At 44.3% G+C, this 16,619-nt stretch overlaps 1 protein-coding gene across 17 annotated transcripts in view; it reads left to right on the top strand.

Annotated features, from left to right (window-relative positions):
- The window catches only part of atp11a (ATPase phospholipid transporting 11A), a 58,941-nt gene that overhangs the window by 33,993 nt on the left and 8,329 nt on the right, over nucleotides 1-16,619 (top strand). For 9 of the 17 annotated variants that reach the window (XR_008572503.1, XM_054787851.1, XM_054787833.1 and 6 more), the window contains 18 exons: nucleotides 74-187; nucleotides 256-315; nucleotides 393-559; nucleotides 648-719; nucleotides 795-868; nucleotides 942-1,045; nucleotides 2,019-2,200; nucleotides 2,589-2,837; nucleotides 3,952-4,129; nucleotides 4,205-4,307; nucleotides 4,388-4,533; nucleotides 4,611-4,670; nucleotides 4,752-4,879; nucleotides 5,199-5,334; nucleotides 5,776-5,799; nucleotides 11,830-11,895; nucleotides 11,959-12,062; nucleotides 13,440-13,605. Coding sequence is in view for 15 of the 17 variants with exons in the window: in XM_054787851.1 (XP_054643826.1) it covers nucleotides 74-187; nucleotides 256-315; nucleotides 393-559; nucleotides 648-719; nucleotides 795-868; nucleotides 942-1,045; nucleotides 2,019-2,200; nucleotides 2,589-2,837; nucleotides 3,952-4,129; nucleotides 4,205-4,307; nucleotides 4,388-4,533; nucleotides 4,611-4,670; nucleotides 4,752-4,879; nucleotides 5,199-5,334; nucleotides 5,776-5,799; nucleotides 11,830-11,895; nucleotides 11,959-12,062; nucleotides 13,440-13,605 (2,133 nt within the window). In the remaining 2 variants the exon portion in view is untranslated. Of the gene's footprint in view, nucleotides 1-73; nucleotides 188-255; nucleotides 316-392; nucleotides 560-647; nucleotides 720-794; nucleotides 869-941; nucleotides 1,046-2,018; nucleotides 2,201-2,588; nucleotides 2,838-3,951; nucleotides 4,130-4,204; nucleotides 4,308-4,387; nucleotides 4,534-4,610; nucleotides 4,671-4,751; nucleotides 4,880-5,198; nucleotides 5,335-5,775; nucleotides 5,800-11,829; nucleotides 11,896-11,958; nucleotides 12,063-13,439; nucleotides 13,606-13,722; nucleotides 16,614-16,619 lie in introns of those variants that run through there. The other 8 variants (XR_008572505.1, XM_054787927.1, XM_054787941.1 and 5 more) reach the window with 6 other exon arrangements.

Raw genomic sequence — 16,619 nt, 5'->3', positions numbered from 1 at the left:
GTCTTTCCCTTTTTGCATGTCGTTCTTTCAGCAGCTGCGTGCTGTAGATGTCGCCTTTAATTCATCTCTCCAGGTGGAGTACGTGTTTACTGATAAGACAGGGACGCTGACAGAGAACAACATGGAGTTCATCGAGTGTTGTGTAGACGGACACGTTTATGTAGCCCAAGCAATCTGTAATGGACAGGTAACTGTAATGTTACTTTTTGCATATACGTCAACATCCCTTATATCCTCTTATCTCATGTTGTCCAGGTGATGCCTGGTGCAGCTAGTATGGACATGATAGACACGTCACCAGGTCCTGAGGCCAGGGTGAGCGAGGCCTCATCATCCATTGAGTGTTTCTTTACGTTTATGTGTGTTTGAACCCTGTTGGCTCGCAATGACAGGAGCACGAGGAGCTGTTCTTCCGGGCGCTGTGCTTATGCCACACCGTGCAGGTGAAAGAGGAGGAGACGGTAGACGGCATCAAGCAGGGCATCCACCGAGGAAAGTCCACTTCCTTTTACATCTCGTCATCCCCAGATGAGGTGGCGCTGGTTGAGGGCATGAAGAGGTGCCTGACACACACGCACACACACATGAATGCAACCTTTGCTCCTAAAGAAAGTGAAGGTGTATGTACTGTGCTCGTTGCGATGCAGGCTTGGCTTCACATATTTAAGACTCAAGGACAGTCACATGGAGATATTGAACAGAGAGGATGAAATCGAGAGGTGAGTGACTCTGAAACGATTAACCTGGTTCGCTGGATGCAGTGCAGCGGTACCACATATTTGTTTTTCCAACAGGTTTGAGCTTCTAGAAGTTCTGACGTTTGACTCAGTCAGGCGGAGGATGAGCGTCATTGTCAGGGCCAGCACTGGTAATATGGATATACCGTTTGGGTTTACTTGTGAGCTTTCTTCCTTATTTTGAGCTTCTTCTTTGTGGTGAAGGTGAGCTCTACCTGTTCTGCAAAGGAGCCGACTCGTCCATCTTCCCAAGAGTCATCTCGGGCAAGGTGGATCAGGTCAGAGCTCGGGTGGAGCACAATGCAGTGGTGAGAGCACACACGGACAAAAATATCAGAGATGCTCCATATTGGCTTTCTTATCAATATCCGATATACCGGAGCTTCATTTCCGATACCGATATAAACTGATGCAGACACAGGCAGCAGCTCTTCCCTTAAACTACCATAAATTCCGGTGTATAAGCTTCTTAAAATTTTAACCCTGTGTATTTTACAGCGGAGCGGTTAATTTATGGCTATATTCTAACCACGTGACATCTCCTTTACTTCAGAACTACGACTAATTGTTTAAATACCGTGCCGCTTGCGAGTCTTTCTTTGGCAGGAGCCCATCACAAGTGCACTCACAACGTGCTTGTCAACCTACTGGAAATGACATGAGGTCAGTCTGACTCACGGTGTCATCTTTTAAATAACACTAAACTTGTTACACAGCAACTTAACACTCCCAAAGGTATACCTGAGAAATATACAAACATGTACCAATACGATTTTAAAATCGGAAGTTTTCCCATAATGCATTGCATCTGAGCAACATATTCATTGGGGCACTGCAATGACGTCAGCCTCCCTCTGGGCTCCTCTGCCCCCCTCTGGTGAACAGAGGCAGCATTGCAGCACAAGCCGTCCCATTTTCTATGCCGATTGTCCTTCAATGAAATTTGAAATGATTTTTTTTTTTAAATTTTAAATGAACGTCTTACTCCTCTTCTGCATAACCTGCGCTTTCATTGCAAATTGCACGTTTAGAATCCGAAGGCGAAATTTTGGGAATAATTCCAGACTGCTAGCTGTGTGGATACCATCATCACGGAATGCGCCGATATCACCAGCAGAAAAAATTATACTGACATGCACCGACATCTAATTTCAATGATGTCAGCAATCAGTCAGCAAATCAGTCAGCAAATCTTAATCGGACATGTATAGATTTAGTATATATTTAGTAGTATAGATTTTCCGTGTGCATTCATCTTACCTGAATGGAATCTCTCCTCAGGAGGGTCTGAGAACACTGTGTGTGGCCTATCGGCCTCTCAGTGCGGCGCAGTACCAGGAGGTTTGCCTCCAGTTAAGCGGGGCCAAGTTGGCACTCCAGGACCGGGACAAACGACTGGCGGAGGCTTACGACCTCATTGAGAAAGATCTCTTCCTGCTGGGAGCCACTGCTGTGGAAGACAGGTAGACAGCAGCATCCAGATACCTGTTTACTGGTCTTGCCATCTAGGATGTCAGCCTCCCATTCTCACATCCCATCCCACATCCCATCTCACAGCGCCAACAACTGGTTGTGTGCGTGCTACCGCCGTAACAAGTTCTTCCCAACTTCTAGTTAGTTGAATGATGCAAGTGGCAGCTCGTGCCCTATCACGCACTTGCCACAAAGGCGACTTGAAAATACATTGTTAGCCAGGAGGGCACTTCAGGTCAGCTCATGCTATTCAGAGCGAGGCAGGGGAAAGTAGTCTTGCACTGTTTGACCCTTCGCTTGGGTGCTTTCTCTCAATTGTGGTTATTTTTGTGCAGCAAACCAGTCGCCCCACCCTCTTCTGTAACTTATCCACAACAGATTGCAGGAAAAAGCGGCAGACACCATTGAGTCCCTGCACAAAGCCGGGATGAAGGTGTGGGTGCTGACCGGTGACAAGATGGAGACGGCAGCCGCCACCTGCTACGCCAGCAAGTTGTTTCACCGCAACACGCAGATCCTGGAGTTGACCACCAAGCGCACAGAGGAGCAGAGCCTTCACGATGTCCTGTTTGACTTAAGCAGAACCGTCCTCAGGCAGCACGGTGGCTGGAGCAGGGACATCTCTGGGTGTGTTGGCATGCTTTAAGATGTGTACACTTGGTTGCCGACATTAGACCAAAAACTAAATGAATGCAGACTCATCCACCTGCAAACAAGTGAGGTCTCCACAGAGGAACAGAGTCTGAGACTCTTTTTAAATGTTATTAATCACCTAATATGTCAACAGTCGCGCTCAACACCGCACACACTTTGCTGCACGACGACGTAGCGCTGTCCACAACAGTAACACAAGCCTTCGTCATTATCAACCAATCACGATCACAGCACGCAAGGTGAATTCACAAACAGAACATCACAAGCAGGTCACGTTCCCTGTGTTCTGCATTGCCTCTGCTTTTGCTGTCATAATTATGGCAATTTGTTTTCGATTTTATTCACTTGCTCTCAGTGAACGTTGGCCTGAGCCAAGGCTTCCCTTTGTCACCGATTCTGTTCATAACACGCAGCCAAGGTGTTGAGGGGGTTCAATTTGGGGGCTTTAGGATCTCGTCTCTGCTATTTGCAGACAATGTGGTCCTGATGGCCTCATCGGGCTGTGACCTTCAGCATTTACTGGGGCGGTTTGCATCTGAGTGTGAAGCTTCTGGGATGAGACTCAGCACCTCCAAATCCAAGGCCATGGTTCTCAGTTGGAAAAAGGTGGCTTGCACCCTACGGGTTGGGAATGAGGTCCTGCCCCAGGTGGAGGAGTTCAAGTATCTCGGGGTCTTGTTCAGTGTGAGGGAAGGTCGGAGCGTGAGGTCGACAGGTGGATCGGTGCAGCGTCTGCGGTAATGCGGTCGCTGTACCGGACCGTCGTGGTAAAGAGAGAGCTGAGCCGGAAGGCAAAACTGTATGACAAAATGTATGTTTTTCTTTTTTAAAATACCAGTTTGGGACCGGTACCGGTTAAAATGAAACGTTATCCATTCTTTATTGAGCCACAGCACATATTTTACATATACCACCAAAGAAAATACCAAATTGTATACAGTATGTATGCTCGGGTAAACGGTGAAAGAACATCTAATTACAGATGAAATGAACAAAGATACATTATTTGTAATAAATAAATAAGCATTTGTGGACCAGTTAGGTGAAATTGGATTATTTGCCACTTAGAAGTCATGTGACTTTGCAGTTTATCAGGTGACTACTCCGACTACGGCCTCATCATCGATGGAGCCACCCTTTCGGCAGTGATGAAGCCTGGCCAGGAGGACTCCAACTCAGGAAACTACAAAGAGATTTTCCTGGAAATCTGCCGCAACTGCAGCGCCGTACTCTGCTGCCGAATGGCACCTCTCCAGAAAGCGCAGGTGAGATGAAAAAGCATCATTGAATGTTCTAAAAATGAGCTGCTTCACATGACGTGCATCTTTGGCCTTGTCTAGATTGTGAAGCTGATCAAAACATCCAAGGAGCACCCTATCACACTTGCCGTCGGAGATGGAGCCAATGATGTCAGCATGATCCTCGAGGCGCACGTTGGCATCGGTGAGCACATTTTGCACATGCAGCCGCTTCAAGCTGAGGGGCGGCTTTATGGCAACAAGGCTGTCCTACTCCTGCCTCAGGTATCATGGGGAAGGAGGGCCGTCAGGCAGTGAGGAACAGTGACTACGCCATCCCAAAATTCAAACACCTGAAGAAGATGCTGCTTGTCCATGGACACTATTACTACATACGCATCTCTGAACTAGTCCAGTACTTCTTTTACAAGGTACGGTCACTTAAGGTGCGTAGTCTGTGTTGTTTTTCTGCAAGAGACTGACTGTATTTACTTCTTCTCTCCACCAGAACGTCTGTTTCATCTTTCCTCAGTTCCTTTACCAGTTTTTCTGCGGTTTCTCACAGCAGGTAGTGACGCACGCACGCTGTAACGTACACAAGGATACCACAGGAGATAAAGTGTGTCATTGTTTCTCTCCTCATTCTCAGCCGCTGTATGACACAGCGTACTTGACTCTGTACAACATCAGCTTCACCTCACTGCCCATTCTGCTCTACAGTCTTGTCGAGCAGCACATCAACATGGACATCCTGAAGAAGGACCCGTCTCTGTACAGGTCGGAGCTCATTGTGCTAATTGCTCCTATCCAGATGAGTCACAATAGTCATTGCAAAATAACAAAATTAATGAATAAACAGAAAGCTTAAAAGGCAGCAGCTGTACCATTACACCACCAGGGATGTGCTGGCAAGGGGCACAGTCTTTTTTTTGTTCTTCTCCTGCGCATCCTTTGCACATTTGCTAAGAATGCAGCCCCTGGCACAAAATGGGGCACCCTCATGGATCGTGGGAGCTGAAGCACAGCGCGCATTCCTAAACAGATTAGATTTTATTTGATTAGATTAGATTTGATATGTACTCCTTTGCCTCCACAGAGACATTGCCAAGAACTCGTTACTGCGGTGGCCCAGCTTCATATACTGGACTGTCTTGGGCGTCTATGATGCCATTGTGATGTTCTTTGGTGCTTACTTCCTGTTTGACAACACCACCTTCACCAGCAACGGACAGGTAGCATCACGCAGTCTTTTTGTCGCATTTGTCAAACGATCACAGTTGAATGTGAAGTGAATATAATCAAGTCAGGTAAGGACATGAAGCAAATAATACAAACGCCAGATGACAAGCCAGACACACCAAAAAAAAAAGCCTAAACGGAAATGGCCACAGTGTTCAGGTGCAGAGCATGAGCTACTGAAGTGCATGACAGGTGTTCTATACAAAAGAGTAGCGGACTGTAAGCTCCAATGTCACCAACCTTGCCTGCTTTCATTCTCAGTCAGCGTTATTCTCTTGAATTTAGCCACCTTCTGTTTGTTTTGCATCGGTTTACTTATTTTCTCCTGTTATCAGACTGTTATTATTTCTTATGATTTTCTTCTTCTGGCCCTCTTCTTCCTCTCCTCTTACCTTTTTGTGTTGCTTTTTCTTTGCTTCTTTTCCTACTCCCAGCTAATGACAACCAACACACAGATGGTAAGCCCGACCACGTCTCAATGTCACCCCTCCAATTTCAGCCTCACGCCAAACCCAACTATTGCTTGTGCTCACCTCATCTCATCCGTCCTTTTTTGTGATGTTTGCTGTAGACTTAGCAGCTGTAGGCCTGTAGCATAGTCACATACGCGTGTGTGTAGACATTCAGCTGTGTCAATATGAAGATGACGCAGTCTGGGGAGAAACAACTGATAGAAAGTCAAATTAAGTATTTTCTATGCCATCGATCGCGAGCCTCTGCTCGATCTTTGGGAGTTTGCCGGTTGAGGATATTACAAAAAAATGTATTACTATATCAGTGCCCTCCCGGAGAGTGACCAACAGGCGCACATATTGATGACTAAACACGCTCGTACACCTCGCCGCCCTCCAGGCACGCAACTTGCAATGCTGCCAAGAGCCCAGTCCCCGAAACCTGGCCCGTCCGGTACCAGCCAATGCACGGGATCGCCACGCAAGCATGCAGAGGTTAAGCAGGGAGAGAGAGTGAGTGACAGAGCGCAGCGTTGTGCCTGAGAACACAACAGTAGTTGCTGCACGTTAACTTGGCTCCAAATCTGCCTTTGCTACCCCAAAATTAAGGCACAAACATGACAACATAGACGTGCACCTCAAAATATGCATTGACCAGTGTGTCTCTCTCCTTAATATCGCTCTCCAATGACAATGAGCCAGCAAGCCAGCTGTAGTTTGCTCCTAAAGAGCCAACGTCACCAGGGATATTGGTCTCTAAATGGCTGGTGACCACTGCTGTAGGTAACTGTTGGCTAAGAGATGTAGCTCAATACACTTTGTCGATATACACTTCCTCATTTCGTGGTTCGAATTTTGCAGCTTCATTCTATTGCAGTTTTCCCAAAAAAAAATGTATTAATAAATTATTGACTAGGGCCTGTTATTAGTAAAAAAAAAAAAAAAAAAAAAAGCATATTTAAGCAAATGTTACGTATTCTTGGCCTAAGTTCAGCATTTTCAAGCAAAAAAGTGGCTAAATAAATGAACATACAAATATAAGGCATTAAGAAGACTCAAATATGCAAAGTTGTTGTATTGCACACTGCTCACTCGGTGTCAGTAGTGTCACATTGATGAGACAGTAGCCACCACAGGAAGCCGCCCAGAAAAAAGAACAAGGAACTCTCCCAATGTTAAAGTGTGAGTCTATGTTATGTCTTATTTACATCTAATGTCTTATTTTCTGTTACTATGTCTACTATATTGGGTAATATGAGTGCTAAGGTGATATAATAGGGGTGCTATTTCATGTTTAGAAATGTGAAAAAGCATATTTAGGTTATAAACAGGTTTTCTATGCTCTACTGGGAAAATATTCCATTTCTAAATAAGGAATGAGGGATTACTGTAAAGTAGATGTATCTGTGTAGGCTCTCAGTCGTACAGGAGTTGTCCATCGAGGAAAAGGCTTCTTGAGACGTCATCTGTACTTCTGTGTAGAAGGTGTCGGACGTTTCGCTCCTCATCCGAAGAGCTTCGTCAGCAAACTAATAAGTGCTGGTAGCTTAGGCCTTAAATACAGTAAGAGTGGGCGGAATTGGTGTGCCAACACCCTCCTCCTATTGGTTCGTTACACTAAGCCTGCATTCCTCATCTTTACAGTGGTATAATCCTATCCTGTTATTCACACCTACGATAAAAGGGAAGTGTCGCTCCCTGAATTGGGTATGAACGACTCTGATACTGGCTTGTTAGCATCTATTGTTCTGGCTCGGCCCTGCCTTCACCTCATTTGCAAGACTAAGAGCTGTGGGTTTTGGTCTCAGTAACCTGCTGAACACAGGGTCCAAATTGAACCTCAAACCACCATTCCGATTCAATGATGGGTTCTGTTGTTTGACAAAAATAGCTTCCTTTACTCCTCTTTCAAACCATCTGTTTTCTTTGGCCAAAATCTTTACCTCGCTGTCCTGAAAAGAGTGATTGGTAGCTTTCAGGTGTAGATGTACTGCTGATTGAGGACCACTAGCATTGTCCCTGCGATGTTGATAAAGCCTTTTTTTGGAGCATTTGCTTAGTTTCCCCAATGTAGTGCTCTTTGCATTCCTCATCTTTACAGTGGATGGAATAGACCAGAATAGACAAGGCTCCAAACCAGAAACAGAGCAATGTGGTCTATTCCATCCACTGTAAAGATGAGGAATGCAAAGAGCACTACATTGGGGAAACTAAGCAAATGCTCCAAAAAAGGCTTTATCAACATCGCAGGGACAATGCTAGTGGTCCTCAATCAGCAGTACATCTACACCTGAAAGCTACCAATCACTCTTTTCAGGACAGCGAGGTAAAGATTTTGGCCAAAGAAAACAGATGGTTTGAAAGAGGAGTAAAGGAAGCTATTTTTGTCAAACAACAGAACCCATCATTGAATCGGAATGGTGGTTTGAGGTTCAATTTGGACCCTGTGTTCAGCAGGTTACTGAGACCAAAACCCACAGCTCTTAGTCTTGCAAATGAGGTGAAGGCAGGGCCGAGCCAGAACAATAGATGCTAACAAGCCAGTATCAGAGTCGTTCATACCCAATTCAGGGAGCGACACTTCCCTTTTATCGTAGGTGTGAATAACAGGATAGGATTATACCACTGTAAAGATGAGGAATGCAGGCTTAGTGTAACGAACCAATAGGAGGAGGGTGTTGGCACACCAATTCCGCCCACTCTTACTGTATTTAAGGCCTAAGCTACCAGCACTTATTAGTTTGCTGACGAAGCTCTTCGGATGAGGAGCGAAACGTCCGACACCTTCTACACAGAAGTACAGATGACGTCTCAAGAAGCCTTTTCCTCGATAAAGTAGATGTAGTTTATGAAATAAGAGTATATCGAAAATTGAGGCATATGTTCAAATGCAGTGTTTGACAAAAGTGAGAACACATGTTATTACAGTGTATCTTTTCAAGTACTAGTACTGTACAGTACCATAGAAATTAAGCTTGTATATACTTTAGAGTGGTGAGTGTACAGCTCATATAGCAACATTTTATTTTTATACTATTTGATTTGTCATTGTTTTAGCCTTCAGCGTAAACATTTTCTGTGAAAGTTTTTTTTCTTTTTCTCATGTGTGAATTTTTATTTTACTTATTTGTTATTATTTGATATAGTTAGTTTTTTAGATTTTATTTAGTCCTAATGATTTGACTTTTTGTGGCTGAATACATCCTATTTCGCTGCATTTTTGCAGTCATGGTAATCTTGTGTGCCATGTTGGCAAAATTCTTTTGTCAGTGTTTTTTAATTGTTAATTCATTTCTTGGAGGACAAGCCGCACATGTCCGCGTCATTAAATTGCATACTGTGGTGCGCACGAATCTGTGAGGACCACAGGCAGGAGTCAATCAAGAGCTATAAATAAACTCATGATGAACTTATCAACTCATTGGAAATCGCAGGACATCATGACTCAATATAACAGTCTGACTCACTGTCATTTGAAAAAAAAAAACACTCTAAAATCATCACCCAGCAACTTAACACTTAAAAGTTAGCTAAGATATATACAATACAACAACCCAGTATTAGCGTTTAGAACAACAACAACAAAAAAAAATTAGCGGCTTCCCATCATGCATTTCTTTCCAACAAAGCAGTTGATTGGCCAATGCTGCCGGGACGCTGCAATGATTCAATCAGCTGCCCCTGTCCTCCAGAAGGATGAAGCTGATAACTCATTGCCGCGCCCCGGCAGCCATGTCCAATAAAATGCTTTGCTGGCAAGAAATCCATGATGGGAAGCCGTTAAAATACTTGCTTTTTAATGTAAACTTGTATTGGTACTTGTATTGTGTATTTCTTAGCTACCTTTTGAGTGTTGAGTTGCTGTGTGATGATTTTAGCGTTCTTTCTAGATGACACCGTGAGTCAGACAGTTATATTCAGTCATGACCTCCTGCGAATCACGATGGGTTGCCAAGCTTGTCGTGAGTTCCCTTATAGCTTGTGACAGTATTTAAATGATGAGTAATAGTTCTGAAGTAAAGGAGACGTCACAAGATTAGAACATAGTCGTAAATTAGCCACACGGTTCAAAGTTGAAGAAAAAAGTAGCGGTATATACACGGGAGATTACAGTACGCAGAAGGAAATCCACAGATTATTTATTGCAAGTTTGACTTTCTTCCACCGTTTTCTCACAACGACAGCAACTTCCGTCACAATTTTTGGGAAAAGCACTTGTGAAATCAAAACAGGCCCGCAAAAACTGACTTAATTAATCTGTAAAATATGAACAATTGAATGGGTTCAACTCGGCAGAAAGCAGACCTTTTTTCTTAGCCGTTTTGTTGATGATTGAATGACATTGTTTGAACATGACATTCTCATGGACCATTTTAACATCACCCGTTGCTCCTCCCTCCCCTTCGTGTTGCTGCCTTCACCATCTGTTTGATTGATTGAGCCGTGCTGATTTTGTGCACTTTTCATGTGGCCACGGTTGTTAGAACAACTGAGAAGGTACGTTGTGTATATGACACGTTCCTCCAACTTGCAGAGATCTGGCCAACGATCTTCTGGACACAAAAATCTGTCAGGAATATGATGGTTTTATTGTGTAGGCTTTGATATGAACTCTAACTGCATCCTGTAAAATGAACTGCAGTGGAAGTTCTTACTGATGCGCTGTTTGCAAAATGCTCACACAATTTCAGCTACACGGATTACATTGGCCAAGTTCAGGAGCTTTGGAAATCCAATAACAATCGTTACCTTTTAGGGATGTCCCGATCTGATCTTCAGGATCGGGACCGGCTGCCGATCCGCTGTATTTTGAAGATCGGAAAAATATCGGCTTCCGCCACGAGATCGGCCGGATCCAGTTGCTGTATCACGTTCGTAACTCTGGGCCGCGCTCCAACACAGTAGGTGCGGTAATGCGACTCATAGCTGGTCGCTACTCGACTCCCACCTCCCGCAAGAAGAAGAAAACACAACACTACCATGCAGACATGTCCGTGGTGAAGTTTGTTTCACGTTGGACGTCGGCTATTTGGCTCCGTAGCTACAGCGGTAGTTCCCCCTCACTGTGCTCGGACTGCTGTGTCGTGTTGCGGGGAGCTCGCACGCAGCGGCGGAGCTAAATGGTGGCCATGGCCACCCCACTGGCCACCCCACTGGCCATCTAGACATTTCAGGTATCAACTTATTGCCACCTCTATGTGAGTAATGGTCTCACCTTGGCCAAAATTTCTGCCTCTGCACTGCTCGCACGGGAAGTGTTGCTCTAACCGCTGGTTGTTTGTACTCGGGACAAACGATTAGTCCTACCCTAAAAGTATTTTGCACACCCATTATTTACAATTTTATCTTTTATGGGATCTTTTATTGGATTAGGTACCTGACTCACAGAGGTTTGTTATTGTTGGTCATGCTGTAACAACAGTAAATTCGGCAATACGTTGCTTGCATTATTTTTAATGCTTTGATGAGCTATTTTCATAACCATTCAATTCCACATATTCATGTTTGTAACAAAAACGTATTTAAAAAAAAAAAATAAAAGGATCGGCAAGACTATAAAAAAAAATCACATCGAATCAGAAGCCAAAGAATGTGGATCATGGGGACATCCCTATTACCTTTTGTGTCCCCCGCGTCACGCATGCTAATTAGCATGGGAAGTGACTTGAATGCCCTGTTTTGCTTCTAGTAGTAGTAATGGGGCCACGTGAATAAAATGTTATTGCATTAATTATCTAAAAGTCATGTGGTGTCCAATCATCATGACTGTTATCGCTGACAAGAATGATTTTTTCATGAAGTCACCTTTTTACATGTTTTTTATGATGTGGCAGTCATTGAACACTGCAAAAAAGTTGCAGGTTTTGAGTGGACATGAAGTTGAAATTGTTGACTCCCTTGTCAGGTTCTTAGTCAGCATGTTTGGAGAACGTGTCACATACAGTAGTACGCTGTACAAGACCGGCATGGTGTGAGTACTTATTACCTCACATGTTCTGTATAGTATTTGACAAGAAACGACTTTTTGGTCTGCAGATGTTTGGAAACTGGACCTTCGGGACGCTGGTGTTTACCGTGCTGGTCTTCACGGTTACATTCAAGGTACACAAATACACACATGAACGCACACAAGAACACACATTGACATATCTTCTCTCCGTCCAGCTGGCCCTGGATACTCATTACTGGACCTGGATCAACCACTTTGTCATATGGGGCTCGCTGATCTTCTTTGTTGTCTTTTCGCTGCTGTGGGGAGGAATCATCTGGTAGGCTTTGAACACATTTTTAGGTGTTGCCATCCTTTCATTTTAGGGATGTCGCGAACCCGATCTTCAAGATAGGGATCAGTTGTATTTTGAAGATGGGCTAATATTGGCTTTCGCCACGAGATCGGGCCGATCCTTTTGCCGTGTAACCTTCGTAACTCTGGGCCACACTCCAACATGGCAGGTGTGGTCATGCGCCTCAAAGCTGGTTGCCACTCGACTCCCACCACCCGCCAGAAGAAGAAAACGAAACACCACCATGCAGACATGTCCGTGGTGCACAGTGGTGAAGTTTTGTTTCACGACGGATATTTCACTCCGTAGCTACAGCGGTAGTTCCCCCTCACTGTGCCCAGACTGCTGTGTCATGGTGCTTGGAGCTCACACGGGAAGTGCTGCTGTAACCGCTAGTTATTTATACTAGGAACCGTCAATAAATTACTATTGCGTTGAAGAGAGTCTAGGACCCTATGATTGAATTATGGAATTGGCCAAGAGGGAAAGTTCATGTGGGGGTATTTCCCCGGCGGGCCGCTCTATCGTGGCGGAATCGCATCACAAACACTACTAAACATGTCGAAATGGCGGTGAAAAACCTTGGAAACTCCTCTGTTAGGGAGCGTGAATGAAAGCTAGCGGGGTTAGCTGAGTTTAGCAGAGTGTGCTAGTGCAGCTGTGTGCGTGACTCGGGCTGGATGAATGTTTTCACCATGTTGTGTTTTACTGCTTTAATGGAAAGACCATTTTACGATGCCCATTGACGATACACAGGTTCTGAGTGGAAAAAGACGAGAGGCACGTTTATTCTTGCACCCAGCTTGTATCACCAGTCAACACACACGACACACTTCTGGTCTTCAAAATAAGAGCGCACTTTGTCACGTGTCTCAATGTGTGTCATCAAAATACGGGTGTCATAAAAATATCTTGCATTAATAACGCGATTGGATTGATTACAGCTTGTTGAAGACTTTGTAGCGATACAGGATGTGAAGGGTTAGCTAAGCTACATCCATTTCTCAATTCCTGGACAAAATGGGACAAAAAATGTAAGGATTTTTGCATTTTATTCACTAACCCAGATAGCACACACTTGATGCTGGTAAAATAAGCGGAAAAGGTAAAAAAACTGAATTTGGGAAAAAAAATAAAGCTGATTTAAAAATAAAAAAAAAACATGTGAAATGATTAGTCCTTTCCTCAAAGTATTTTGCCCGCCCATTTTTTTCAATTTGATCTTTTATTGGATGGACTTTTTTTGGGATCTTTTATTGGATGAGGGACCTAGCTCACACGTTTGTATCAAAAGCTTATTATTATTTCGTATTTCATTTCATTGTTATTTATTTATTCATTTACAATGTTTGCATCCCACAGGCCCTTCCTCAACTACCAGAGGATGTACTATGTCTTCATGCAGATGCTGTCCAGTGGCCCAGCCTGGCTCAGCATAGTTCTGCTGATTACAGCCAGCCTGCTACCAGATGTGCTTAAGAAGGTCATTTGGAGGGCGCTGTGGCCCACCACAACTGAACGTATCCAGGTGAGCTTTTTCCCCGAGGTGACAAACTCCCCAGATCAACACGTTATAGTACAGAAATAGTGTGATTTAAAGCTGTTGAAGCAAGTATCGTGTCTAATGGCGGCTGTGGGTCAGCAGATGTATGCGGGCCTCGGCTATGTTCCCGCTCTTTTGGATGTAAGTCCAGTCCGTCTCTGTGAGTGCATGTCCATGCTCTTCCATGACAAGCACCATTTCAAGTGTGAACTGAAATCTGGAACGGTTAGAATTGTACTGTAACTGTTTTGTGTGCAGTGTTCTACATGATCCATGACCCAAAGCCTCATGTCTTCCTTGTAGAGCTAATAATCAATCTAAAGATCTTGTTTCTGTCGTTTTAACTTCTCTTCTACATTTGATTAAATTAACCTTTTTAATAGATCTGACTTTTTTTTCCTGAGCTCTAAAAGGGGCTTTATGCAACTAGCTCAAGATTACTTTCATTTTTCAACAAAAAATGTCCGTGTTTCACAATTACGAGTTAAACTGCATTAAAAAAAAAATTGTCGTACATTTTCTTTCAGCCTGGATAAAACAACTACTGTTCATGGCTGTCACTCACGGCACATGTCGTAGCACGTCCACACACACACACACACACACACACACGCAGTGTCATAGAGTCAAGCAACAATTTACTAGGGGTGTCCCGATATCAGCAAAAAAAACTCGTAAAGTATTTTCGCCTTTACGCTCCTCTTTGTTTACAGCACATTGCGCAACTCTCTTGCGCAGGCTATGGGATCACTGCAGGGACACAGGAGACGGCCAGCGCTTCAAGCATAGCATGCCACCAAGCTAACTAGTTAGCCTCCAATGTATGTATTCTAAACTTAAAGGGTTTCAAACTGAGTAGGGAAGAAGGGCAGAGTGAGATGCCAAAAACTTACCACTTCCACATGGTATGTGAGGAGAACAGGCCATATCGTACATGCCATGGCTGGTGTGAAGGTAATGCAATGTCTCATTAATGTAACAATCCTGATGCCCAGCGACCAGAATACTACGTATAACTTGCCTTTCAATATTTTTTGACAAATAATAGGCCAAAGTCAGCCACGAAACAGCCATCATTTATTCATTCTTTTTTGGAAAAACACAATTAAGTGAGGGAGCGACGTTCAAAGTGCTCCAGCGCGTCTATCCAGCAGAGGCCTGATGGATCCCGGAGCTTGGGGAAAAAAAAGTCATTAATTAGCCGCACTGCTGTATAAACCGCAGGATTCAAAGTTTAAGAAAAAAGTAGCGGCTTATACACCGTAATAAAAGCATGTATGATTTGTGTTGATATCGGATTGATGTTGGTGTCCGACGATATTTAAGGCTAGTATCTGTATCGGATGGGAAGTGAAACAGTTGTAGCGGGACACCCCTCCAATTTACATTCATGTTGCCACGACAGACGATACATTTGGTGATAGCTAACGTTTTCAGCTAAACTTGGCCAAATGGCTGTCATTAGCTGACAGCAAACATGACTAAGCGTGTGTGTGCCGCTGGGATACCAAAGCAGGAAGAGGGCGGGCTATAACAGCCAGTCATTGCATACAGTCCCTTTAAAGGAAAACTGCACTTTTTTTTGGAATTTTGCCCATCATTCACAATTTTTATGTGAAACATCAACACATATTTATTTCCCTTTCTGTGCGTTCTAACGATGCATGTCATGGGAGGCACCTATTTTCCATAAGAGACCTGTATATTAACCAAGCTGCAGCAATCTTCTTATTCTAGCAGCTACCATGAAGCTAACATATATTTACCTGGCCAAGTAACACGACGCCTCGCTGGTATCAGCGCCACTCACAACGCCTCAAGCCACTGCAACGGGACAGACGGAACAGTGGATACTACCGGCTCTCCATTTCCCGATGAAGACTCAACAAGGCGCTCGTTTGCTGTCGGCGTTTTTTAACCTGAGGACTGGAGCACAAGTCTTGTGCTGGAAGACACGGCCATCCCAACAAGAGCGGACACTTTAAGTGTCGTCGCTGTTGTTGACGGAAGTCGCGTTATCTCCTGTGGTCTATGTCAAATCAACGCGCCTAGGAAAGAAGTTTGGGTCATGTTTGATACCATCAAAGTACGGCAAGATACTGCAAGTATGACACGTTATAGCCCGCATGTAAACGTTGTTGGAGGTTATTTTAGAGCAGGGGTCACCAACGTTTTTCCTTGTGGGAGCTACTTTTCCAAAATGAAAATGGCCAAGAGCTACTCATTTTTGTAACATTTATTTTCAGAGCTTATTTTAAACCCAAACAAAGCGGATATGCTTGTTTTACCAGAACATGAACAAAATGCTGGTGTCCACAACTCACATGTTGTATTTCACAATGCATTTCTTTCTACTGTTCTTTCATTATTAACTGAAAACCTGAATGAAAAGCAGGCTTGCGGGCACCTCGTGTGGTCGTGGGGGGCTACCTGGTGCCCGCGGGCACCACGTTGGTGACCCCTGTTTTAGAGGGCTTCATGGTGGAAATACAGTAGGTAGCGCCCATGACGTGCAGTGTTGGCTGGCTCGTACTAACTCGTAAGAACGCACAGAAAAGGGAAAGAAATATGTGCTCATGTTTCCCATAAGGGTTGTGAATGATGGGCAAAATTCCCCCAAAAAGTGCAGTTTTCCTTTTAACTTTGTGCTTTCCTGTCGTCACCGCCCTCCTTACCCTCCCCGACGCCCTGTGGTCCTGCTCCCCTGGCAGATGAAGCGTCGGTGCCTTGCCTCTGAGCCCTCCACCATCTTTATGCTGTCTCAGACCTCCAGCAGAATCACTTTCTAACCCCGCCCTAAGGTGACCCACCCCACTGCCTTTTCTTTAGCCCGCCTCTCTCCCACCTCTTCGCTGTCATTTTTATTTGATTTGATGTTTTCATTGCATGAAAATGAAGTCGTGTGACGGGGAAAACTAACTGTGTGTGTGTGTGTGTGTGTGTGTGTGTGTGTGTGTGTGTGTGTGTGTGTGTGTGTGTGTTCATGTCTGTATCCGCAG

Source organism: Dunckerocampus dactyliophorus, chromosome 1 (genome assembly GCF_027744805.1).
Source record: "Dunckerocampus dactyliophorus isolate RoL2022-P2 chromosome 1, RoL_Ddac_1.1, whole genome shotgun sequence".
In the NCBI taxonomy this organism is placed as follows: domain Eukaryota; kingdom Metazoa; phylum Chordata; class Actinopteri; order Syngnathiformes; family Syngnathidae; genus Dunckerocampus; species Dunckerocampus dactyliophorus.
The sequence above is the reverse complement of the archived record's forward strand: the minus strand, read 5'-3'. Positions and strand labels throughout refer to the sequence as shown.